The following is a 26,438-nucleotide window of genomic DNA, read 5'->3' as shown; positions in this document are numbered from 1 at the left end:
CTTTAAAGCCTCCGGAAATTAGGGCTCATTTATTTTTGTCTGCAGCAAATTCACTCTGAGGGCAGGTGCGGAGGAAGCAGCAAAGGGTCTCCAAAGCCTTCTGGTAGTTTGAACCAAAAAGTAGCAGGGAAACCATCCCTCATGTATCCCTAAGTAAAACCAGGACTGTGAGCATGATGCCCTTGTAGAAGTGCTGATACAGTGATGTGACTGCTGGTGTTGGGCCACCTCAGTCAGTTCCACTGCCTCTGAGCTGATGATGAATTCAGCCCTGCGTTGCTATGGCTATCCCTCCTCCTTCATCCTACCTCATCCCTGTGTGGGAAGTGACCACATGCCACATGAAGTTGTCCAAAAGCTGCAGAGCATATGGCACATGGGGCAGTGTATGGGAAATTGGTAATCACAGCCTGAACCTCTGATTAATCAGCTGAGACAAGTGTTAGGTCAGCTATGGGAGCACAGGTGCGAGTAATTTAGCTGTGCTCCGGGAAGGGGTGGAGCTTGACTCCACCTCCTCTAAGACCTCATTTAAGGGCTGACCCCCCCCCCCATTGAGGTAGCAGCTCTTGGAGATTGTTCCCTGGTGGAGATTGCCCCAGCTTTTCCAGCCAAGACATTGATATTGGTGAGTTTTCCTTTACCTTTTAAATATTTACCATCTTCATGTTATTTGCCCTTACAGGCAGCCATCCCCTTCTCCCCACACCCCAAGGAGAATCCCTGGGAATGGATTAGGGTATGCACATCTTCCCTGCCTGCACTCAGGTGGGGTTTGTCTGGGAGCATCACACAGATATCTATGTAGGGGACCAGGGTGGGATGGGTGAGGCCTTACAGACATGTGACTTGGAGCTCACTGACTGCCCTACATAGAAACATGCATTAGTAGGAACATTAAATACACATCCGTGTTTTGTTTGTGCTGAGTACAGCTTAGCTGGACAGACAACCAGGGGAGGGACTGCGGTTACATTGTGTTGCGGTGGTCTTTCAAACGTCTGAAAGTTATAAATCGAGCAATTGTCTGATTCTGACACAGGAAAATGTTTTGGTAGATGCAGGAGGCTTGAGACCAGCTGAAAGCATCTCAGGCACCCATTGTTTGCAGAATGTAATGTTTGCAGAGGAAATCAGCAGCATTCCTGCAACAAACCACAACAAGAAGCTTCATACTGCCCAAATCATTTACAATTCTCATATAAATTATAATGGCTTAAATGTTATGTAGATGATAAACAGCTTTTGCATTCCAGACATCGCTGTGATTCCAGGAGGTGGCTGTACGATATGGGCTGAATGACACATTGCACATAGAAGGCTGAATGGGAGTCTTTCTTTGTGTGTGCATCCATTTTTGTCACATCTTGCATACTCTCTGGATATGAACCTCAGGCTTTCAGTGTACTTTGCTCTCTACAGTGACCCGAAAGGAGGTTGTGGCAAGGTGGGGATTGGCATCTTCTCCTGGGTCACAGTGATAGGATGAGAAGTGATGGCCTTAGGTTGAACCAGGAGAGGTTCAGGTTGGATATTAGGAAAAAACTTGTCAGAAAAACAGGTGATGCATTAGAAAAGGCTGCCCAGGGAGCTGGTGGAGTCAACATCCCTGAATGTATTCAAGAGGGTGGATGAGGTACTTGGGGGCACACTCTGTAGCGGTCAGAGGCATGGGCTGATAGTTGGACTGGATGAACTTATTGATCTTTCCAACTGTCATGGTTTTATGATGGTTTTATGATATTTCTGAGATATGTGGTATGTGCATCTTGGAACCCAGGACTTCAGACACTGTCCAGCAGCAAGTCTGGGGTCAGGCATCCCTTGCCCTTGAGGGCAGAGCCATCTGGAGGCCCTTGAGAGGTTTGGGGCAGAGGTGGCTGTGGCCATCACAGCCCCAGGTGACAAGATGAGGAATGACCTCAGCAAGGTGCCATTTGAAGCAGGCACCATCCTGTCCCAGCAGGGCACTGCCAGAGCTGATGGGATGGGATGAGTGCAAAGAGCCATGCGTTCTCTGCCTATGTGGTCACGTTATTCTTGGTGTGACTCCTGAAGTCAGGCCACAACATTTTTCCAAAACTTGTTCACAACTAACACAGTCTCTATTCCATCTGCATATGTGTTGATGTCAGACTCCAGCATTCAGAAATGTTCTCTTTTGGTTTGATTTATCTGGAGAGGAGATGCTGCCCTGTGGTTAAGAAGCAGCACTGGAGGCCAAAGGATGACCGAATCTGATTCCAGTCTCTTCCACAGACTTCCTTTGTGATTTTGAGCCACCGCACCCTGCCGGCTGCTGGAGCTCGAGCTGTGAACCAAGGAGGATCCACTTCTCTTCCCTCATCTGAGTCTGGAGCTTTTGTTGTGCTTGCAGGGCACCAGACGGGTCCTCAGTATTACACGGAGCTTTAGGACTCTGCCATTAAAAAGTCAAGAAGAACCAGCCCTATTTCAGATAAAGTGTGATCTGCAGTTTAGTATGCAAAGTAACAAAGACTTTACCAAAATAATGAACAATGGTCTTTTTCCATTTCACAAAACAATTTGCCAGGCTGAATAAGCACACCCGCATTTTTTTTTTTTTTTTTTGCAATTTAATACACATGTAGAAAGAGCCAAAAGAGTTTTGCAGCCACTGGGAATCCGATTTCATTGCCGATTTGGACCGCTTCTGTAGTTCTTATGAAAATCCCCAAAGACTGTGCTAGTTTGCTGTTTTGTAAAATAAGGATGCTTTTTTTTTTCTTCTTCTTCTTTTTGTTTGTTTGTTTTTTTTGCTGGCCGTGTGGATTCTTTTTTCCATTCATTAGCAAGCTGTTTTTTTTGTTGTTGTTGTTTTTTTTTTTTTCTTTGTGAACACAATTAGACAAAAGAATAAATCAGTCGACAACCGTGGGACATAATTCTAGCCATAGCAGGGCCGTTTGCATTCTTATTTGCTCAACGGCACAGATCTTTCAACGCAGCACAAATCAGAGCCTTCCTCTCAGGTTGGACAGGGTATGATGATGATAGTGACATGTGACAGGACGAGGGGAAATGGCCTCAAGTTGCGCCAGGGCAAGTTTAGGTTGGATATTAGGAAGAACTTCTTTACAGAAAGGGTAGTTAGGTACTGGAATGGGCTCCCCAAGGAGGTGGTTGAATCACCATCCCTGGATGTGTTTAAGAGCCGTTTGGATGTGGTACTCAGGGATATGATTTAGCAGAGGTTTGTTGTTGTGGTGTTGTTTCGTGGTTGTTTTTTAAGAGATAGGCTACTGGTTAGGCTGCGGTTGGACTTGATGATCTTCAAGGTCTTTTCCAACCTGAGTAATTCTATGATTCTATGATGCCTTGCCTGAGCAATGTGAGCCCATGCAGTGCTTTGGGTTCCCATTTGGCAGAGTGTTTCTCCACCAGGAGCATCCCAGTCTCCTTCCCGGGCTGCTCCCACAGACCTGAAGGTCTTTGGGTGTCACTTCAGGAGGTTGCTTCTCTTCCCTCTACCACACTTCAGAGCTCCAGGAGCATCATCAGGAGGATGGTTCCCTTGGGGGCTGTCTCCCAAAGGTATTTGTTGTTGTTGTTCTAGAGCAGAATCTGAATTATCTCACTGTTTTGTTTTGTTTTTTCATAGCTGGAGGGACCACCAGCTCACTTTGACAGAGGATTTGATGCCTGAGAGCTGCCCTTCCTTGCTGGCCAGCACTTCTGTCCCTCTTAAAGGCTCTTCTGAGGCTGTAAATCTTGTTCTGACAGGTGGATCCCACCCAGAGCACTTGGCATTGCTGCAGGTCACATTAACCTTCCTCTGTCAAAAAACAGTCAAGTGGAGGGAAGGATCTAGGATGGATTTCCTCGTGGTTTATCCTTTCTCAACCGACATTTCCAACTGTTTCAGTTGCCGTGGGTGAGTTTCCCCTCCACAAGTACTTTCAGCTGGCCAGGCTTCCCATTTCCAGTGATTTAAGAAAGATTTCATCCAGAGTAACATAAACACCAAGTCTTTGCAAATTTCTTTTGTAAAGCTGTTCTCAGGTTTCCTCATCTATTTTTCCAGAGATTACCAGATAAATAGGCCTCAGGAAAGATATACCAGGGAGGGCAACTGTAAATACGCCAAAAATGTTGAGAATAAGTGTCAAGGCTTAATGCATAGCTAATGGCCTAATCTGCAGTATAATCACAAGGTATTCACACTCAACTCCTTGCTTGCTTTCAACACAGTCACCCTGGGATATGCATCTGTTTAAAGTTTATTTATTGTGCCCAAGAATACTCGTCTTCTATTCATAATGTGTTCTCCCCCACTTTAAAAATCAGTCTCTCTTTTTTCTTTGTGACTTGTCAGTGACATGATGACCCAGAACAGACCCTTTAGAACAAAATGCAGCACCAGCGTGGACAACTCATCAGGAAGGGTGCGTTAGCAGTGCAGAGAGAGGGAGAGGGTGACTGATGGAGAACAGTGCATGTGCAAGTCATTGCCTTGCTGGGATCCTTTTCCAGTTGCTGCAGAGACAAACCTACGAGTCAAAATATTGCAGCTTTTCACGTCCAAGTCAGCAACGTTTCCTGTTAGCAGTATTTCACATTGTATTTGCGTGAGCTGTTTTCGTGATTGTCTCAAAACCTCTGGAAAGAGAGCTCTGTCATTAATTTTACTCTTCTATTCAATGTTGGCAATTTGTGCATTGTGCCTGCCCAGTGCAAACCAGGAAGTTTTACTTGACAATGTTGCTGCTGTGTGCAGGAAACCCAAAGCGCAAAAAAACCCCATTGTTTTACACTTAGACAAATTCAATGCCCAGCACCAATCCTCTGCTAAATTGGGATGCACTCTGGGTAACCTTCCTTCTTCAGTAACAAATGCAACGTCTAAGCTGTCCTGAGCTGAGTCTGCATCGGCATAGGAGGGTCACTCTTTAAAAGTGCTTTTTGACTCACGGTCTGAATGTGTTTGCAGAAGGCTATTCCTTGCAGCCTCCAGTGGCATGGCACTGGTCCCTGGTGAAACATTAATCCGCCGCTCCTCCCCATATTCACCAGGAGGCAGAGCCTGACAGCGCTCTCCAAAACACTGGGCTGCCCCCTGCATATCAACATGAGGTGTGCCTGACCTCATCATCTCATTGCGTGCCATAAGAAGGTCTCCAGCTCCTCATCCCTGGACTTCATTGTGCTACCTGGGAAGTCAGGAGTCTGCAGGACTTGGTAGAATCTTAGAATCACAGAATGGTTTGCATTGGAGGGGTTCTTAAAAGATCATCTAGTTCTAATCCCCCTGCCCTCAACATCTTCAGCAAAGAGTTGTCCAGGGGGATCCAACAGCAGCTTGCAGCTGCTCCAAGAGCTTGGAGGTGATCCAGCTAATCTTGATGGTGGCAGCTGATACCCCAAGGGACAGTGGCCGCTGGCTGCAGTTTGAGAAATGTGGCTTGGTCATTAGGAAAAGCATTTCTCCAGGTACTAGGAAAGTGGCAAGAGCTCTTTTTGTTTTCAAAGCTGGTCTAGGGAAAGTCACAACTAAGTTGGTGTGTTCAAACAGGAGGGAGGACATGATCTCTTGAGGTCTCTTCCTACCAAGAGCCCCATAAATTACAAAGCCAGAGTGCTGGAGTTTCTGTTTTCTGTTCCTCTTTAATATAATACTCAACCAGACCTTTTTAAGATAATACTCAACCAGACCTCCAGGCTTCAGCAGATGAGCAAACAAATAAAACTGAGAGCAGACAAGGAAGGAAACAAAATCCCAAGCAAGCAAACAAACAAACAAAGACCACCAAACAAAAAGGATAATGGAATTTTGTTTGCTTGTTTTAATTTCTCAGTTTGCAGTCAGCCTCCTAATTTGTATGGATTTAATACTATTTTCTTTTTATGTATGTTTTGGCTTGGGCTACTAATTTGCAGTCTTAGTGGAGTCACTTGTGAGCACTTCACTGTCTCTCAATTTGCAGCACCTGATGTAGAGGAGAAAAGGGTTCAAGTGGAGATTGTGGTGAGGGTAATGGTAAGTTTATGTTGGATTGATATTTGCTTGTAGGCTATGTAAGCTTATTGCAAGAAGCATGAGGATAGAAAGGTAGTTGCTTTGCTGTAAGCTTTGCTTGCAACCTCCAAAAGTAAAATCAGTATTCTTTTAATGAAGAGTCAAAACAGATGTCTTTTCTGAGCCACCAGAGGCAATGATTCCTCCCAGCTCCTTGAGCCTTGGCTCTGTACAATGCTGCTTGGCAGCAGCTACAAACACTGTTATGTTATCAATGTTGTTTTTCTCCTAGAACTGAAACAGCATTTTACCAGAAGCTCTGAAGAAAACAATTCTGTCTCAGCTGAAAAAAAAAAAAAGGGATAAAAGTGAAAGAAGGGAAAGAGTTAAGGAGCTGAAGGGTTTGCCACGTGTTCTCGCATGGGGCAATGTCCAGTTTAGTCCTGCTGGCGTTCCCAAGCTGGTCTCTGCATGGCCCTCCAAGCAGTGATCCCACCAGGACAAGGCTGAGCAGTGAGATCTGGGGCTCAGTGAGTGGTTACCTCTGATCCTGTCTGACAAAAGGGGTGGAGAGAAGTAAAAGTAAAGACAATCCCCGGCATGGTGACTCAGCATCTTTACACTGTTAAGCTTTGAACTGTAAATACAACTTTTGCACCTTTCATATGCTGTGCGTTCTCAGCCAGAACGCACCTACACGTCCTATTTCAGCTTACCTTAAGTCACTCCATGAGCACGATGAGTGGAAAAAGCAGCCCAGAGAGTGAAGAAGGAGCTGGGAGAATGAAGAGTGAGAGCTGGGGGCAGAGCAACGCCATGGGAGAGGTCAGGAGGGGCCGGGTGATCCTTGCTGCCTACCTGATAGTAACTCTGGAGCTGACCTTGCTGTTCATGCAGTTTGGAGTCGTGCCTGTGAGTATGGGTTGCTGGGCACAGCGCTTCTTGTCTTTGGTGCAAGTGGCTCTTCCAGGTTTACTTGGTTCTTTCTCTGAAGGCTGTTTAACACCCCATCCTCTCTGGCAGAACCTGAATGTTTGAGCCTGCCTCAAAGTTAGCTGTGTTGGACGGCGTGCGTGAGAAGTGATTCTGATTTGTCACCTGGTGCAAAACTGATGGCTTTGATCACATCCTGCTGATTTTTCTTGGTAGATAGTGTAGGCCAGAGACTTTGTATTTATTCACCAGCTTTTCTGAGAGAAAGGTGATACACTTGAACAGGCTGCCCATGTATGTGGTGGAGTCACCATCTCTGGAGGTGTTTAAGAAAGGTAGAGATGTGGCACTGAGGGCATGGTTCATTGCACATGGTGTGATGCATTGATGGTTGGGCTTGATGATCTTGGAAATCTTCTCCAACCTTAATGATTCTATGATAAAGATTTTGTCTGTAGGTAGAGGAAGCAGAAAGAAGCAACTCCCTTCAGAATTTGGAGCTCTGGTCCTCTACATGCAGCTGTGAAGCTCTTTATTCAGAAATGTAGCATGTTTCATTTCCCCTGACCCACTGCTTTTTGTGTTTTTCTTTTTTCTTAGTACTTGGCAAAGAACCTGGGTTTGGATTCGGTGGGGTTTGGGTACCTCCAGACAACCTTTGGTGTCCTCCAGCTCGTGGGAGGTCCCATTTTTGGAAGGTGAGAACAATACTCATGACCCTTTTCATGGCTGAAAAAGGCCAATCTCTTATACTTTAATAAAAACAATAAAAAGTTTAGTTCTGTTTCATGGTCCTGCTGAAATGTTTGAAGATTTCATAACAGACCAAGGGGAAAATAAATATGCTCTAATTAGAAATACTGCAACATAGAAGCAGCCTTTATGTTAAAGTAGGTATGTTTTAATGGCACACATTTAAGTGTAACAATATACTGGGAACAGGCTTAAGCCATCGGAGTCCTCAGAGCCTAGGTCCTAATGGCTTAATCTTGCAAGCATTTTATAGCCACTTGTAACCTTAGAAATGTCCTCTGACTAGGGAATTGAGGGGAAAAAAGGGTATTTATTCATGTTAAGTAGAGCTGTCAGTGAAAAGACTGTAGGTCACATTATTTCTATGGCCACATCTCCCTGAATTTAAGTCAGAGTTTAATACAAAGTCAAAATTCCTTTGAGTTTATGTGCATTTTAAGAACTGCTCTATCTACAAGCTCATCTACAGAAAGAGGAAAAGAGTGGGAAAAGCCTGTCTCGGGGGACACCAGCTCCTGTTCTTAATGAAGTGTGAATGGCAAGAAAAAATCCTAGAGTGACTGTGGGGAGCCTCTTCCCAAAGGGCAAAAAAAAACTTGAACAAGCAGTGTGGTCCGGTGATGGGAAACTCAAATAAGACTGAGAAAGGTTAGCTTTTCTCCTTAGCCCTGCTGCTGATCAGCAGTGATACATGGATAAGGTGCTGCTGTGTGTTTCGGTTTTCCTTCATGGGATTCTGGTCTGCACCTGGTACATCCAAAATCTGTTTTTCCTCCAATGCCTAGAAAAGGCACTGAAAGGAATAGGAAAAGGCAGATATTCATATGTGTGTGGATTGCCAATGCTGTAGATGGGTTTGAAGATGTATGTTGCCAGATTGACACGAAAATTTTTGATGTAATTTTGAGAAGAAAAGGATTTTCCTGCATGGAAGACTGCTAGAAATAAAGTGGAACAGCTTCAGTTATCACTGAAACTGGACTAAAAAAAAAAAGAAATCATTTATCCTGATTCCTTGGTCTGAACAGACTCAGAATTGCAATGTAAACTCACTCCTGGAAGCCCCATCAGCTCTTGCTGGGGCCCAGTGAATGTGGCCAACGCTGCTGAACAGCTTCATCACCCTGGATGGACCAGCACAATCCCAATTCTGACAGCCTCTCACCAATTCTGCCCTAGGTTTGCAGATCAGTTTGGTAACAGAGCTGCCTTAACTCTCTCCTGTGCATCTGCGAGTGCCTTCTTCCTGCTCCTGTCCATCTCCACCAGCGTCCCCATCCTCTTTCTCTCCAGGCTACCAACAGTGTTCATGCACGGGCTGCCAGGTAAGGTTGGTTGGGGCTGAGGAACTCCCCAGACTGTTTTTATTGCCAGAGTTCTCTTCTTGTGCTTGTGTTACTGGAAGCCAGCAGCATGAGAGAACATCTGTTGGGCACTGGGACTGAAACAATAAATGTATGAAACAACTGTAGTAGTACTTATAGTGGAAATGCTGAGTCACAGCCTGAAGCAGTGATTAAGCACCTGGTGGGAAGGCATGGCCAACCTAGGGGAGATCAGGTGTATGCAATATACCTGAGAGACAGGAAGGGATGAAGCCAGGATCTGCCCCTCCCCAGACCTCTTTTAAGGGTTGGCAGTGGACGCAGGGTGATTTTGTTGGGGATTCCTGTCTTCTGAAGGTAAACAGATTCTTTCCTTTATTTCTGCACTCAGAGCTGTTGTGTTTGGGCAAATTCTCACTTGCTGTGCCTGGGACCTTGCTGCTCTATTGTCATTGCTGTGTTTTCCCTCGTGCTGTAGAATCCAGTGTAGGGGCTCTATAAGACAGGGTTTCTTCTCTGTAGTCCTAGATCTGTTCTCATGCATGAACTTGAAAATACTGCTTGGATATTACCATTTGAACATTGATGGTGAGTGTTTGCTGGTAGCAACCCTATCCTGAGCTTCCCAACTGCTGTGTTGCAACCAGAAGTTTTGTAGGAGATCTTTTCAGTTTCTGCTGCTAAAAGGAGCATATTAGTCATAGCAACATGCAGTCACAAAGATGGCTTCTATTTCCCACACTTCCCCCCAAGTTGTTCAGCTTTAGTCTGACTTTCCTAGATGTTTCTACTAAAAGCTGTACCACCAGCTTTAGCTACTGGAAGTCTGTGTGACTCATGCAAGATGATTTGTGCTGGTGGGGAGTCACCCCTTATTGCCACTTGTGAAAGGACTGGAGAGTCCTTTCCTCCAACTTAGAGATGGAATGAATTCTTTCTGGTGGTGTGCATGAGCACAGGGATTCAAGGACAGTTCTGTGACAGGTGCTGATGAATGGTTGGTAGCTGATTTTCATGAACTTGGAAAAAAACTCCAACCTTAATGATTTTTTCAGTGGCTTATAGACTTGTACACACTGCTTGGGCACTGCAGCAGGCTTCTTTTAAGTGGTTGTTTCCTTGCAGGTGCTCAGAAGGTCATCACAGACCTTACAACTCCTTCTGAACGTGCTGCTGCCTTGGGGAAGCTGGGTCTTTGCTTTGGAGTAGGAATCATCATCGGCTCTGCCCTGGGAGGGGTCCTCTCCACCAAATTTGGGTGAGTGATCTGCTTGTTTGGTGTTTCTTTTAACTTGTATAAAGCTAGTAGGATTTAGAGGGGCCAGAAGGCTTCTCTAACTTGTGCTAACAGCTTTTCACTAACATTTAGGGTCGATCAGACAAAGAATGCTTCAAACCTGACCCCTGCTGAAAGGCATCTTTGTGTTGTGAATTACCCCATGAATAACCCCAGTAACGAAACTGTAGATCCCTCCTTGCCATGCTGGTGGCAGTAGAGGTTCACACCAGAACTCAGTATTTTGCTCTTCACGTGGCTGTAAAGAACTACTTGCTGTGTTTTTATGGAGGCCAAAAACAAACTAACAAAAAAACACAAAAACCAACCCAAAGATCACTCAGTTTTTGTCTGGTTAAGTATTATTTTTACTTGTAGTGAAGATGTGTATGGAAAGAGGTCAAAGAGAGAAATGGAGGCTTTCTCCCATCTTTTCTCTGGAGCTGAAAAGCAACATGCACTGCATAGCCTAACTTTAACAATGTTGTACAATTGAGAAATGGAAACCTGAATCAGTGTGAAACTCTTGCAGAGACTGATGTGCTTGGAGGGATGCTCGGTATGGAGAAAGGTATCCAGGAAAGGGAAAGCAAGGCTGGGATGTGGAGGGGAAGAGATGGAGGAGGTCAAAGCACACACCTGCTGCTCTTCTGCGTGCTTTCTACAAATGGAAAAGAAATCCCTGTTTGCATTGAATTTGCTGGTTGTTGTTTGTTATTAGTAAAATATGCAGTGTGCTGGGGAACTCTGCAGGCAGGGAAATGCACGTGGCCATTATATTCCAGGGAAAGTCCCCCTGTATTTCTGTGAAGGTGGTGGGAGAAGCCTTTGCAACCTTTTGAGCATTTGACTTTGTTTTTCTTATGGACTCTTGCTTTTGTAGGCTCGTTTTAGGATGGGAATCGTTTACTTTTCAACCTCTGTCAGTACTGTAGCAGTTCGGCAGTGCAGGGTGAAGAGTTTTCAATGTATATTTGTTTACATTTATGTAAGCCGATATCTAGGCATGGCGCTTGCCTCGGAAGCAAGCAGTCCGTGCCCAGCAGGTTGCTGTGCCCGCTAGGTGTCACCATCGGCTCGTTCTGCAACTGATGTCGCTAACAATCCCTTCCCATCCACGTCCATGCATCCGGCGGAGGGCAGCTTCACCCCGCAGTTCATGCGTGTCCGATGGAGCATCCCATTGCGGTGCCCTGGGAGCTGCTGCTCCTGCCATCCCATAGAATTACCACAGCCTCTGGCTGTGTCTGTGACGTTGTCTTGGAAGGAAAGGAGTGGGTTTTGTGCTAAGGATACATTTAAGGATCATTGTCCCTGCTGGTGCATTCCTCCCCATTTCCCATACTAAAACAGGAAGACTGCAGCCAAAGTTGGAGCTGTGTAGTCACTTCCCTTTGTCATAGACAAATGCCCCCATTGACTTCTTTGAAAATAAATATTTCTGCAGTGTCACGGATGAGCAAAGCTGGAGATTTCTGTCCATCTGGCATTCTTTGCCCTCCCTCTCTACAGAGCATTCCCAGACTGTTGACAGCATTATTCATATGTTAGTAGTGGTTTGTATACATGAGAGGGGGTAGAAGTCATTCTTGGTTCCTCAGCTGATGTCATTTTGCTATTATCCCACTGCATTGTATTTACCATTGATGTACTTGACCTAAAGAGCTGTACTGTTATTGTTTTCATTGTTAGGCTAATATTTATTGGCTCTTATTTACCAAGGGAGCCCCAAGAAGGAAAAACTGAGTGACTTGTTCAGATCTGTGTGGGCCTTTTCGTAAGCCATATCCAGACCTTCACTACTCAGCTGTAGCCACCAGCTCCAGCCTTTCCTCTTCTCTGAAGTGCTGTTTTTCCCTCAAATTTTCAAAAGCTTTGAATGATGCTACAGTGAAGAAATCATTTGTGAAATGTAGTTTTCCAAATGAAGGAGCTGCTTGCTGGTTGGCTTTACCCACTTGAACTTAAGTTGTGAAGGTTTACTCTTAATACATAGTCCTGTCCTCTCACCTCTGAATAAGCAGTATGCAGCTGCGGAGAAGCTTTCTGTGGGCAGAGCGATGGTCAGACAGATTTAAACCACCCGAGGACCAGATATAAAGCAATTAGTTAAAATTAAAACTGCTTGCGATTGTTGTTTGGGGAGCATTTTTGTGTTTACGTGCTTTTTAATTGAAGTTTTCTGATCATTTGACAGCTGGGTTAGGATAGTGGATATAATACCTAGCTTGAAACCAACTCCTGTAGTTCATCTGAGGTCTCAGTGTTGTTGGTGAGTGTGCAAAGTCCATCACAGCCCAGCCACAAAAGGGGCTGAGAAAAGTAGCTCTGTGGTGTACAGCACAAAGTTTATTATGCTTTGGGCACTCATGGGAAAGCTGTAGCAGATGTGTGTGCACTACAGGACCGTGTACTTCTAGTAGGCTTTTGTGTTGGTGCTGCAGGTGAAGGGTGAGAGAAGGAGGCTGGATTAGTTTTCAAAAGCAGAAAGATGAGCCTAAGGTAGTTAATTACAGAGATCTCATCCTTTCTTCTGAGCCAGTGATTAATTGCATTTGGCTTCTCTTTCTTCTTTCTTTCTAACAAGGACATATGGAAATGTTGCAGCATGGCCCAGAATTTGTTTGCTTTCTATGGACAAGAAGATGTTTTTTCATTTCAGTGACTCAGCTTTAGGCCTAAATCTCTTGAAGCAATTATTCTTTTGAACTTGGGATTTTCCTGGCCAAACCCCTTTGGTCTCATATTTAATATTACAACAGGCTTTGGGGATGGTTTTTGTTGTGTTGTTTTTTTACTTCCTGTCCTGGCTGTGCTATTACCCCCCTTCCTCAAGGGAAAAAGAAGGAGCTTGTTCACCCGGAGCAGGGAATTGCATTTCTTTTCAATAACACATTTGAACCATGTCCTCTGGCAGGGAATTTCTCATTGCTTAGTGGCTGAGTGGAAAGACTGTGGGTGTTGAAAGGGCTGAAGGTTGGGAGCTGGGAAGGCGGGTGGGAGAATGGCAGAGGGTGAGGAGGGTGTGTTCTGCTCCTGCACAAAGCCAGGCATTCTGCCGCCCAGAGCTGCTCCTGCTCCCTTCCAGAAGAAACTGTGGCATTTCCCTGCCTGGAATGATGACGTTCAGTGATGCTGGCACAGGCCTTGCTTTGTCCTTTGTGTCAAGGGGCTCTGGGGAGAGGGAGGTGCCTGAGCTGCAGTGTCTGCCACCATCAGTCAGGCACTGGGTTGTATAGTTGAGATGGGAAGGGAGTAAGAAATGGGCTGTTGGTCAGGGAGCTGATGAATTATGGAAGGTGCAGAAATAAACAGAAAAAAAAAAAACCACCAAAACAAATGAAAACAACAAGGGCCAGGAGATTCAATTTGTTTCTTCTCACTTACTCTGCATGATGATGGCTCCAGCTTGGGAAACAATCATCCCGAAGACTGTCTGTACAGCCTATGTTACCTCTGGACAGAGGATCCTGCACCTCATGCCCTCAGAACTTGTTGCATCAAGGTTGAAGTCTGGGCTGTTTCTCCTACAACTCAGCTCTCCACACCTGATGACTTGTTTAACCTATTCCTGAGCTGAAGAATGCCTCTGCACTTCAGGTGGAGTTCACTTAAGCTCAGACATCTACAGTGGAGACAGCTACATCTAAACCTACTGTTTAGGCTCTAGGTGGCCAACAGAGAGGAATGGGATGTTCCTCCTTAGGAAACATGCCTGAAAACAGCTCAGGGAAGTGTGTGTTTGGCTTGTGGGGGCCCAGTGACCAGGTCATGAGCTGGCTTCCTCCAAGGCTGTGTTGAGAAGGAATAAAATGACAGAATGCTGTGGAAAGTCACCAAGGTATTTGGGGCCTGACCTCAATAGAGGCAGCACGGAGGGCAGGAGGTGACCCTGGTCTCTCTGGTTGTGCAGTGAGACAGTGTCTGCTCATGACTCACTGGAGCTTCATCTGCTCTTCCCATTCCTGGAATGTTTCATGACTGGGCAGCAAATCCAGCAGTATCGCTTAGGACTGAAATCCAGGGAAACACTGTCCTCTTTGTTAACACTAAACAGAAAGCACAGAATAGGCTGAGGTTAAGTCCGTAAAGTGGGATTTGGGACTTGGCTCTGCTGCAGTTTTCCTATGATGTAAGTTGTCCCCTCCCTCTGCAGTGGTGTGTTCCTTAGGCTTAGAATGGGGGCATTGAGATGTTGGTTTTTTTCCCCTCCCTCTCCTAAATCATCTTCTGTATCGCTATTTGGATTACACAGCCTTTGGGGTGCTGACTTTCCATCACAAGACATGTGCATGCAAACATCTCCTACCCTGGGGAAACACAGCCCGTTTCTCTAGTTGTATCCTTTCCTGGGCAGGCAGAGCCTTTGGGAGCACAGCTGACATCCCATTTTTGGGATGTTTCTTCTTTTTATTGTTTATCAGAAGCATGTGCCAGCATTTTGCTATTCCAGAAAGGCAAAGGGTGGGCTGGGTGGAACTGGGGTTTGCAGGCTGATACCTCTGGCTCAGGGACCTGAGGGATGAGGTGTGTGGGGGGGAAAAGATTAGTGCTTTTAGATCTATCAGGGCCACTGGAAAAGCAGACTGGGAGAACCGAGGGGCTGAGGTTGGGTGGAAGTAGCATTTCCTAGATGGGACTTTCATTTGCAGTGCAGGGAAGGAGGAGCCTCCTTCTGTTTTCATAAAATAAAACTGCTGTGTAGGGCAACTAGAAAAGCAGCCCTTTGAAGAAGCATGGGGCTGGGCATTAAACCTTTGACCAGGCGGATGCGGCAAACAGCAAGCTGCTAGATGGACAGGAGGTGAAGCACCCTCTCATGCATGCTGGGCCACTGCAGGTGAAGGTCAGGCATGCTCAGAGGGAAATAAAGGCACTGTGACCTGGGCATGAACTGTACCAGCTTCCGTGGCCCCACCCAGGGCTTTCGTTTCATGACAGGCTCCTTGTGAAACCCTGCTCACAGCCTCTCCACTAGCAGCAGAGCTGAAGGTATGCAAAGCATCCTGGCACGGAGCACTGCCAGAGGGTACAGGAGCCTTGCAATGGCCGTCTCCAGCTTGCTGGGGCTTGTTCCCTCACCCTGGCAAACTGTGTTATCACAACCAAAGGAAAAGGTGTTTCCAGCACCTTCCAGTCCAGAAATGACCGTGACTTTCCTTCAGTCTCCTACCTGGGGGATATCTAAGGTGGATTTTCAGAATAGGAGAATTCAGCACAGGTGGAAATCTGGTCCATTTCATGTAGTATGGGTTCAGGATGTAAAAGCATTGTGTATTTTTGAGCATCTGATGCAGCACCTGGAGTTTCTTGATGGTGATGGTTTTATACATCCAGTCTTTTGTGGTCTGTATGCAGTATTATCTTTCTTGTTCTCAATAAGTATTCCTTTATTCCCTGTTTATCCTAAGGTGAAATTTTTGGATTAACTTCTTTATGAGATCTAGACCCTTACAAAATCTGCATGATCTCTGTTTTATGGGATTTGGTTCATTTCTCTTTTGCTCTGGAGAATGTGATCTGGGACTTACTGGAGTCACTGAAAGAGCCTCCTTTCAGTTAGCTTTCCAATCAAGCTCTGGGTAAAGAAGTTTATAGAGGACAGAATTAAACCTCCCAAACCCTAAAAGGTTTCTGCAGGTTAGTTCTTTTAAAAACAATATGACAAAAAAAAGTACAGGATTATAAATGCCCTTGGAAAAGCTATCTAGAAGCTTGTGAGAAATACTTGTAAGAATCCAGCCTCCTACAAGTTCAGGCTTAAAAAAAAAAAGTGGAACTAAAGATACTAATGATTATTAAAGCTGAGAAGACTGAGAGGTTCGTGCATCAGACTTGCTTCCCCTAGAAGTGTAGAAAGGCTCTTCCTGACATAAAGCTGTGTAACAAATTATCTACAGTCTGCAGTGGTTGGCTTTCTTCCCCTCTTCCTTTGAAAGAGAATTCTGGATATTTCCCAGTCTTCATAGAATTGTTAAGGTTGGAAAAGACCTCTAAGATCATTTGGTCCAGCCATCCACTTATCACTAATATTGCCTGCTAGCTGTGTCCCTCATGCCACATCTCCATGGTTCTTGAACACCTGCAGGGACAGTGCCTCCACTACCTCCCTGGGCAGCCTGTGCCACTGCCTCACCACTCTGAGGAGAAGTTTTCCCTAATATCCAACCTGAAACTCATCCAGTGCAACTTAAGACCATTCCTTTTATTGCTTCTAGGAATTACTGGACCTACTGATATCTAGAAAAGATGTTTTGAAATCATTTGGTGAAGGATGTCTGCCCACAGGATAACCTGAGGAGATTGCACTGACATACATTGTATTTTCATGGTGTTGCTGGTGACAGCAGGATTGCACCTCGCTCTGTGCCCACATGTGCTCTCATTACATATGATTGACTTCACAGCCTGGGATGTCCAATTGCCTGACTGTAATCTGCCTGCCCTACCAAAAGTTGCCTCATTCTGCTTTAGCCTGGGTGTTTTGTGACAGATGCCCTTTAGATGGAGTGTCCTGGCCTTCTAAGGATTCATGAAGATTTTCTCAAGCTTTTGTGCAAAGCTTGTGTTATATTTTTTCATTGCTTTATGGTTTTGAAATGGATGTTTGGCAGGGAAGAATCTGCAATAGCTAGAAAAGTACATCAGTGGTATAAAACTGCTTGAAATAGCTGCAGAACTAAATTTTTCCAAAGGTTTCCAAAAGATGAGTGCTGCCTTGGCTATTGCAGCACTCACTGCGAGCAAATCCAAATCCCATTTGTGCTTCAGCTGTTGTGCCTCATGCTATGTAGGTGAGAAGCTCAGAGACTGCTGGGAAAGGGAAAGTAAAGTGTAAAAAAAAATCCCCTTGCCCTTGTGGAATACCTCAGCCTAGTAGGAGCCAAGGTCAGATGATACAAACCCCTCCTGTTTAATAACTACCAAGAATAGTCCATCTGGCAGATAAGGCGTTGCGTATCTGCAGGTCTGTGTGATGGGAGCTGCAGTGAGCTCGGCGCCAGGCAGCAGCAAGGCAATGTGAAATGTAAAGCACAGGAATGCAAATGGCACGCTATAAAGGGGCAAGGAATTGATCTGGTGGCACACCCAGGCACTTTGTAATTGTGGATGATGATCTATTTCTGGACTTTGGAAGTGAGCCATCCAAAAGTAAATGTTTAGTCAGCCCAGTGAGCTGCCTGCACTGTACGATACATGGTGGCAGAGAGGTTTGGTGAGGATGGGGCTTACTTCTAAAGAGATGGCCAAATGGGATTGTGGTATGAAGAGACAGAAAGGTGTAAATGCCCAGATAGGTGACGGGTGTCTCCAAGAATGGGGCATCCAAAGTAAAGCTGGACGAGGCTCTGAGCACCTGGTCTAGTGTAGGTGTCCCTGTTCATTGCAGGGGAGTTGGAGCTTTAAGATGGCCTTCAAGAGCCTTTTCCAACTCAAACGATTCTGTGATTCTATGAGGTATAGCAGCTCTCCATCCTGGAGACCTTTGATGATGGGGGGGGGAAAGCAGGAAAAAGAGACTAGTCTGCCATTTGTTAGGCTTTATGCATGGCATGGTGGGGCTTTCCCGGGCAGTGCCTGAACTGAGCATGGGGCTGAGTGAGAGGGATGCGAGGCAGCAACTTGACCATAGTCTGGCTGAAAGCAGAAATCTGACTCTCAAAGCTTTGGCTGCTGGAGACCCCTGTGAGACTGCACTCTGAGGCTAGGATTTGGTTCATTGGGATGGGAGAGTTACAAAATGTGGATCTGGGTTCAGGTTACATTTCTGCTCCCCAGGGCTCTTCCAGGTGTTCAAGTACAGAATTCTGGCTCAGGCCCATCTCTAATTAGGCATATTATTTAAAAGTATTTTCCTTCCTGAGCTCTTGGCTTGTCTCCACTAGCCTTCTTTGCTGTGCTAGAGCCCAGTGTGCTGGATATATTAATTGAACTGTTTACACACCTGGTTTCCCGCAAGAATAGACACCCAGCTCCTGCTTTTGAAAAGCTTAGCCCAAAGGCTGTAAACAGGAATTGTGCTCTGTCTGGAAAAGCTGAATGGCTGCCTATCTCCCCTCCCCAGAGCGGTGGGAGCAGCAGCAGCTGCAGACGTGGGTCAGTTGAGTATGGAAACCAGCTTGAGCCCTTCCCACCAGTCCTGTCCTTCTCCACAGGGTTATTCTCCTTGTTCCTCACAGTAACAGGAGAGGTCCCACCTGGCTTTTGGGCAGCTCAGAGGCATATTTTTCCTCAAATATGAAAGCCAGGGCCATAGTGGTTGAGTACTGCCCTGTGTGAACTGGAGGTGGGACTTCTGTTTATATCCAAGCACCCCAGAAGCAGTGGTGGGTTTTTCACACCTCATTTTCTTCAAATTGTGGTATAGGGGATTCTTTCATAACCCAGTGTGTAGCTCAAAGAATAACAACGGAAAGAAAGGTTGGTGGTTAGGATAAGTCAGAATGGTCTGTCCTCATCCTTTGGGCTTCAAATGTATGAGCATAAACAGGTTCTGACACACACCTTTATTTCAAAGCATAGGAGAAGAAAGGCAGTGGAAAACCCCTTGGTTGATGCTGTCAAGGAACTTTTCTTCTTAGCCAGGTAATATTAGAAAACACCATAGATGCTGAAATGGGACTCCACACTCTGCTAGGGAGCCCCCCTTCATGCTGGCATGCGCTCTGTACAACCTTAGCATGCTTCTGGTTTTGTAATCCTGCTATAAGCTTTTGAATACCACTTTGCAACAGCTTCAGGTTTTATTTCTGCTGCTTCATTTTTTTACTGAACATTCTCTCAGCTAAATTTGGGAAATAGTAGTTTACCCATGTGCAAGCCCTGGAGTACTGAGCACCAGGGTTGGGGCATCATGCTGTTGAGCTCCTTAGGGCATGAAGTGTGATGATGACATGCTGGGTGTTGGCATGGTTAACTGTCTGTACTTCCTGAGGTTTTGAGAGCACTGTTGGTTGTAAGGTCCTGGAGGAGTCTCCCCAGAGCAGGTTCTGTGCTGCTCCTTGGAAATGAACATCAGATGGCTGAGAATAGGGAAGAGGAAATCCAGTACACCATAGGGCCAAATTTGCTATCCAAATTCCAATCCAGCTCAGAACTGGAATTGCTGTTCCCAAAGAACTGAGCTGGGCTGGGATTTTTTCCAGCAAGCCTCCGAAGGGGCAGCAAGTGGGGAAGGAAAGATGCTGCGATATCCGTTTATGGGCACTTATGCTATCGGGGAACCCCGACAGCTCTGGCAGAGCTCCTGATTGCCCAGCAAGAGTTGACGTTGTTGCTGAACTTTGCTGGTGCTGACTGCTGCTTGGCTGTGGATTTTTGGTTATCTGCCATAAGTGAGTGTTAGAGCTGTGAGGGCTGGGAAATAGCAGTTAGCTATGGAAAGGGCCCAGGGGGACAGACCAAGGTGGCATGTGCTTTTGTCCAGGTTTGCGTCAAAACTTTCCACAGAGAAAGAAGAGAGGGCTTATTACATCCCTCACTTACCTATCCCTCCTGTGTAATTGTTCCTGTCTGCCAAAAAAAAAAAAGGTAATCTGGGCTTTCTAGAAGCCATTGGCTGGCTGGATCTAGCACAAGGCAGCATGACTGCTCATGCTGCACTCCGTGCTCCTGCTAATGGTATCAAATCATGCAGGAAATTATTTTTGGAGCAGTGGAGCATGTTGAAACCCAGCAGAAGGCAGCTGTTTGCGTAACTGGAGTTTGGGGAGATCTGTCTAGCTTGTTGCCAAGCACTTGGCTTCCTGTGCTGGTGAGAAATGGTTTCCCTGCTCCCAGTGGCTGAGCATACCCCCTGGGGCTTCAGAGACTGGGCTTGGTCCAGCACCATCGTTCCCGCAGTGCCTGCTCTGCAGCTCTGGAAGTCCCCAGCTGCTTTTCAACAGCAGGGTTGAACCTGCCTGCTTTGCATCACTACTCAGCCTTCCGCATTACAGTGAATGGCCTACAGAACAAAAGGCTTTGTCCAGGGTCTCCAAGGTGTTTACAGTTAGTTCTCAGCTGGGTTTCCAGCACAAGCCCAGTGGTACCCATAGCACTCCGGTTGCCTTCCCAAGGATGTGCCCCAGTTTCTTTTCTCTCATGTAACTAGCAATGGAACTAGAGGAAACAGTCTCAGGTTGCATTGTGGAGGTTCAGTTTAAGAAAGACTTCTCCAAAGGAGCGGTGATGCATTGGAGCAGGCAGCCCAGGAGGTGCTGGAGTCACCGTCCCTGGAGGTGTCCAAGAAATGTTGAGGTGCGGTACTTAAAGGTGTGATTTAGTGGACAATATTGATAGTACATGGACAGTTGGACTAGATGACCTTAGAGGTTGTTTCCAATCACAATGATTCTACGATATTCTGGGTGTGACTGGCACCTGGGCTGAGCTGTGCTGTCTATCAGGGAGCTGCAGCCCCCAAGCAGCAGTCTATTAAAAAACAGTGGAACATTAATGAGGCTGGGGCTGCATGCATGTATATGATTTCCATTGTCTGATGCTTTCTCAGTCTGTTGTTAGCTGATGTCCAGAATGAGAACATTTATCAAATGGGATTTTTTCATTCTGGTCCCAGCTCCATAAGGGGAAATGTTGATGCAGATGGGGCTGAAATTCCTGTCCCCAGAAGGAGATGCTTTGGCACAGAAGGAAAGGACCGAGTCAGCGCTGGGAGATTCTGAAAGCTGTGGTAGGGGCATAATGGCTTTTTTGTTTGCAGTCTTCTTGTGTCATCACTCGGTCATGCAAATGTCGTCCCAGAAAAAAGACTTTTTCACACTAGTGCCTTGTTCTGGAAAGTTCCCTCCCTGATTATTCATGACCGCCTTCATCCGTTCCCCCCTCTCCTGTGGAAAGAAATTCCTTGACATGGGGAAAGGGAGGAAAAAGTCCAGTGCACAAAAACTGAGTCAGACTGAAGTATCTGCAGCTTTCCAGTGGGATAATTAAGTTCTCATTCAGCCTGGTTATAATTAGCAAAGTTGCCTGTCCTCCACAGGGCTAGAGTTTGTTCCTTTTGCATGACTGTAAAAAGGCATCAGGACATCCTATGGGGACATGTGGAGCTCCCAAAGGTACGGTGCTACTGAAGGGGGCAGTCTTGGTGAAACAGTTTTGAAACAACGGAAAAAGATGTTGCTTCATTATTTAGTAACCTTACAACGTTAATTGCTTGATGATTTCTGGGCAGTTTAGTAATAGATTACAGGGCCTTTTATTTCTGCCTATCTTGTTCATTCATGTCTAGGGCTGTAGCGGTCAAATATTTCACTGTCTAGGGCTGTTGAGTGTGTAATGCTTTTAGTCAGTGGTGGAAAACCTCTAGTCCTGTCAAGCAATGAGATGAAGACAGCTCTGGCTGCAATTCCAGTGATTTTTTTTTTCTTCCCCTTGCTGCTTTATTGCTTCCTGGGGTACCATTACACCCTGCTTCGTCAGTTTGTGTTAATCTGACTTGGGAGGGAGGTGGGAATGGGCGGTGCTCCCTTGGATACCTCACAGACATTGATCCACCCCAGGTTTGCTCTTTGCTCTGCCTTTCACCTCTCCTTGTTTTCTTTATGGTGCTAAGATGACTCAAGCTGCCCTCAATCTCCTTTGTTTTTTCCCCCTAAAAACTTGCCCATTGTAATTCTCAAGTGGAAGGGGTGCATCTAGAGTCCTGTCCATCCCACCACTGGAGGTGAAAAGGCTGTACTGTGATCATAGATGCCTGGTTGGGGCTCCTTTTTTTTCCATACGGAAGAGAGAATTAAAGAAGCAGTGGGGCCTCAGTTTTGGTGGCTGCTCAGATAACTGCCTCTTTCCCAAGATGTCTTGTAGTCCACAGAACTCCAACCCAAATTTCTCAGGGCCTGAACTGAGCATTTATTGAATTGTACCCCAAAAGGGTGACCCATCTCCTGGCAATAAAGTATGATCTCTTAAAACCACAGTGCAGGTTCCACTTCTTTGAGTGAAGGCAGGAGCCACGTGTGCAGCAGTGCTTTTATTTCTGCACTGCCATTTTCCCAGCGGCAAGCTGTAGGGAATAGTTTAACTTCCTTTGTCGCCTTATCTCCAGGACTCATTTCAGTTCCGTTTCAGTGACATTGCTGCCAAGCGCAGGACTAAAAAGGGTTTTATTGTCTCTTTGAACTGCGTTTTGCTCTGAGGAATGAGGTTATAATTGTAATGCGGGTAAGCCCAGCCAAGAGCGGAGGACAAACTGAGCATGTTGAGACTTGTCCTGCCTTATCTTTTTCCATGTCTTTTATATTTTCACCTTGTGACTTGCACTCATGATTGGGACTTTCCAATTAATAGCCCAGGGCTAAACCACTCTTAGCAAAGGTGCTCTGGCCAGCAGGATGTGCTATTCCTTTAGATACCAGCCAATGTTAGGCTCTGCAGTACTATCGATCAGTATTTGGATGTTGGTATCCACAGAGGGACTCCCAAGCTGATATTTCCTCTGGGATAAATATGTATATAAATATATACATATTTTCCCCCACCTGCTCATTGGTCTTTCACTGCTCTCGTCTCTTTTTTTGGGTCACGTTTGGATTTTCCAAAAATTAAGTCTGTGGGACAAATTAAGAGCAAACTTTGAAAAGAAAGAGCATCCCTAAAGATTTCAAATGCTCTGGTTGTTTCCTTTTGGAAAGTCTAGCTGTTACGGTAGTAAAAAATACATGGTTTGTTGGCTATATTTGTGAATACAGCGAGTTGTACTTAGTTTGCATCGTTTAGGAAAAAACTGCCTTTGTGTGAGGCCATGTTAGCAACCAGTCCTGATGTCAAACAGACGTGAAAGACAAAGCTCTTGGTCTTTAACACCAACAGTTTCTATTCCTCATTTGTTGCTATCTGATGACTTACTAAAGAGGAATGAATTTCAAGTCCTTTCCTGCTGCTAATTCATATCTCTACTCTATGGCTTGGCTCTTTACACCAAACTGCCATTTTGATGGGTTTTGGCAGATGTCCTATCTATGCTGGTAGTATAGGGATTGATTCTGCATGTGTGAGATCTGTTTTAAGTTTTGTGTGTGTTTTTTTTTCTGACACAATTATTTTTTAGGACTTTGCAGGGACACTTTTTGATGCTTCGTTTCCTTGTCTGTGCTTGTGGGTCTTCACAGCCATTTTTCTTGCTTTGTGTGCTGTCACCCATGGGGATGTTTTGAAGATAAACTGTCAGTTTTTCAGCTGCTGCTGTTATCAGGCCTATCTCTGCATGTAAAGAAGGAAAACTTCACATAAGAACTGTTAAAAGGAGTCATGCAGATTTAGGTCTGTAGGTTTCTATACCTCAGCTACCCCAGACATGTATCTAACAGGCTTTTGCTTGGTAGCACTTTGAAGTTCGTGGGTTTTTTTGTTTTGTTTTCCCATTCTGAAAAAGAAAAAAAGAGAAAAACAACATTAGTATCTTCACAAAAAGTAAACAAGTTCCTCAACAACTGGCGTATGCAGAGCTGCTTGGTGCACTGCATGCAGCCAGCTTCTGAACAGCTCCAACATACCACAAGGGCCAGTCTTAATTGCCACTGCAAACCTCCGACCAGCACAGCCCCTTGCTGCGTTCAGGTGCTTGTAACACCTACCCTGGTAAAATGCAGGTGTTCCCTTAGACGTCCTGCCAAAGAAGCCTGTGGCCTCTGGCTCTGTCTTGAATTGTAAGACTTCTGGATACAACAAAACCAAGCGTGCCATTGCTTTGCTCATTGAATGTTTCATTAGAGGTTTCTAAACTCCCCTGCAGACCGCTGGCTGCTCGCACAGTTCTCACCCCTCCTAGTTTCCAGCTGCTAATTTGCAATTAAACACATCAACAGGTACTCAGCCAGCAATTTTCCAGGCGAGTCCATCAGGCAGCGTGCAGTTGCTGCCATTTGGTGGTGAGCTGGGCAGGATCATGCGGCTAGGTGAGAGGCTGCCCATGAGGCTGCCTAAGATGTGGTTCCCAGCAAGTGCTGCTGTAAATGAAAGTTCAGTGTTATGCAGCTGATGCTAATTGGCATCCCTGTAGGTGGTCTGAGTAGTGGGGCCATGATTAAACAGGGTGCAGAGAATGAATGAGGCTCTTCTCCTCAAGGGGAGTGCCTCCAACCAAGGGCAGAGGTGTGTGAGCTCAAAATGCAACCACTGTAACAGGGCTGCAGATAAAGGATGTTCTTGTTCAGGGCTGTAGCAAAGCTGAAATCCACTTAACTATGTTAGAGGAATAGAAGACCCTGCAATGAAGTACCTTACATCAGTTTTCAATTCATTCCCCCCGCAAAATCACAAGAAAGTTTGGTTAATATTTAATGTACTTTTAGCTCAAATCAATTATTTTCTACTATACCAAAGAATTTTTTGAAAACAAATTATTTCATGCCAAGTTTCTTAGTGATTCCACAACTGGTGTTTGACCAGCTGTGAAGGAGGCCGAAGTAAACTTGCAAATGTGAAACCAAGAGCAGCTTCCTGCTGGCTTACATTTAACATGCAGAAACCATCATCATTATGGGATGCAGAAAACAAAATACTTAATTGGGAGAGTTCATTAAATATAGTAACAGTGAGACCACTCACAATCTGAGCATACAAAGCCTGCCCAAGCAAGTAAGCTGCACCCTTAATTACTAGTTTCACCCTTCTGCTTCTTGAAATGGAGTGAGTCACTCATCTGAAGCAGATGCCTCTGAGGTCAAACTGTTCATGGAATCAAACCACCACATCCCTTAAGGGTCTGTCTTTGCTGGGAAAAGGGTTGTTTTCCAGGGGCCTTTTGTGCAACCAGAGAGCTTGGAGTAGGTTGCTAGAAATATTTCCACCTAATGTGTGAAGTGTTTCATTTGTCAGTTTTGGTATTGGCGTCCGATATTGATCCCCATACAGACTTGGCCCTAATGTGTCTTATTTTGGTCTCATTACAAGGTCTTACAAGACAAAAGGTGCTGGAACCCTTGATGTAGCATAGCAAGACTTTTCACACCTTGAGGTGGAAGGTGTTGGCTGCAGCTCCTTGTTGCAGGGCAGGAACAGTCTGTGCCGTAACACTGGTAGGCTGATGTGTGTGCAGTTTGTTTCCTCAAGGTAAATAAGTGCCTCATTTTGCCAGGGATTGCGTAGCTTGAAAAAGTCCTTTACATGAATGTTGTACTGGGAAGAGACCAAGTGCTGGTTAAGGTGATGTGCCTAGCTTGCAGGGCTTTCATCTTGCTATATATACAGTCAAATCATACTCCTTCCCCTCATGGAGCTACCCAGCTTCCACCCCTCATCCTCAGGCAGCAAAACACAGCTCTGTCCAAGCCATCCCTGCGTAAGTACCACAAGATAAGTGAGAAGCAGCAGCTGGAGCCAGGGCCAAGCACAGATGTTCTGCAAAGCCACCACTGAGAGCAGGGACCTGGCATGCCGGGAACATGTCCTGGGTTGGTATAGCAGTCCCTCAGCAGCTTCCTGCCCAGCTGAGGCTTTTGGAGTCTGAAGCGATGTAACCTCATAAAAGCTAGCAAGACCTTGAATTAATTCACAGATCATTTCACCACCTACGGTATTCTATGAAGTCAGACATGCTGTAACATATGATTAACGATGTGTTCAGTGATGAGTCACTGGGTTGTCTAGCAAGTGCTGCTTACCTTCTAACCAGTCTGTATGTGGGAGTCTTTACCCAGCAACACACCCAAACCGAGCGTTTTAATAATTCTCCACTCTCTGAGTTTGGAAGAGTAGCTCATGGAAATGTTGTTTCATTAGAGTAAGTATGGCTTTACCACCCATTAGGGTATAGTCTTCCATAATGAAGAAGCTGGGAGAGAAGGAACGTAATTTGTACGGCTGTATCTTATTCTCCAGGTATTGAGTAAAGGGAGACTTCATTTCATCTATGCAAGAAATGAAGAGTTGCCCAAGATCACAGATGTAAACATTTCTGTACTGCATGTATACCTTTCACTTCAAAATTCAACCAGAAGACAGCTATGTAGTTTAAAGATTGTCAGTGGAAACGTTACCACTTGCAGTAGGGGTTCCTGTCCCATTGTTTCCCTTTGGAGTGCCCTCAGTCTGGTGTTTCTACCCAAGCTCTGCTGCCATACCTTTTTTTAGCATCAGGAGACCAGCTGTATATCCACATATAGGTGTCTAACAAGATATTCCTGGAAATGAAAAACCAGGTCTGTATATTGGCAAGAAGAGGTCTGGGAAAACC

General features: G+C 45.5%; 1 protein-coding gene across 2 annotated transcripts in view; it reads left to right on the top strand.

Annotated features, from left to right (window-relative positions):
- Positions 1–587: 587 nt before the first annotated feature.
- SLC67A1 (solute carrier family 67 member 1) overlaps positions 588–26,438 on the top strand; it is a 53,736-nt gene continuing 27,885 nt past the window's right edge. The window contains exons 1-6 of one of the 2 annotated variants that reach the window (XM_072338430.1): positions 588–628; positions 3,745–3,895; positions 6,689–6,889; positions 7,511–7,608; positions 8,843–8,988; positions 10,114–10,246. In XM_072338430.1, the coding sequence (XP_072194531.1) occupies positions 6,707–6,889; positions 7,511–7,608; positions 8,843–8,988; positions 10,114–10,246 (560 nt within the window). In that variant the 5' untranslated portion in view covers positions 588–628; positions 3,745–3,895; positions 6,689–6,706. Of the gene's footprint in view, positions 629–3,744; positions 3,896–6,455; positions 6,890–7,510; positions 7,609–8,842; positions 8,989–10,113; positions 10,247–26,438 lie in introns of those variants that run through there. The other variant, XM_072338431.1, reaches the window with a different exon arrangement.

Source organism: Excalfactoria chinensis, chromosome 5, assembly GCF_039878825.1.
Source record: "Excalfactoria chinensis isolate bCotChi1 chromosome 5, bCotChi1.hap2, whole genome shotgun sequence".
In the NCBI taxonomy this organism is placed as follows: Eukaryota; Metazoa; Chordata; class Aves; order Galliformes; family Phasianidae; genus Excalfactoria; species Excalfactoria chinensis.
This window is presented reverse-complemented; position numbering and strand designations above follow the sequence as displayed.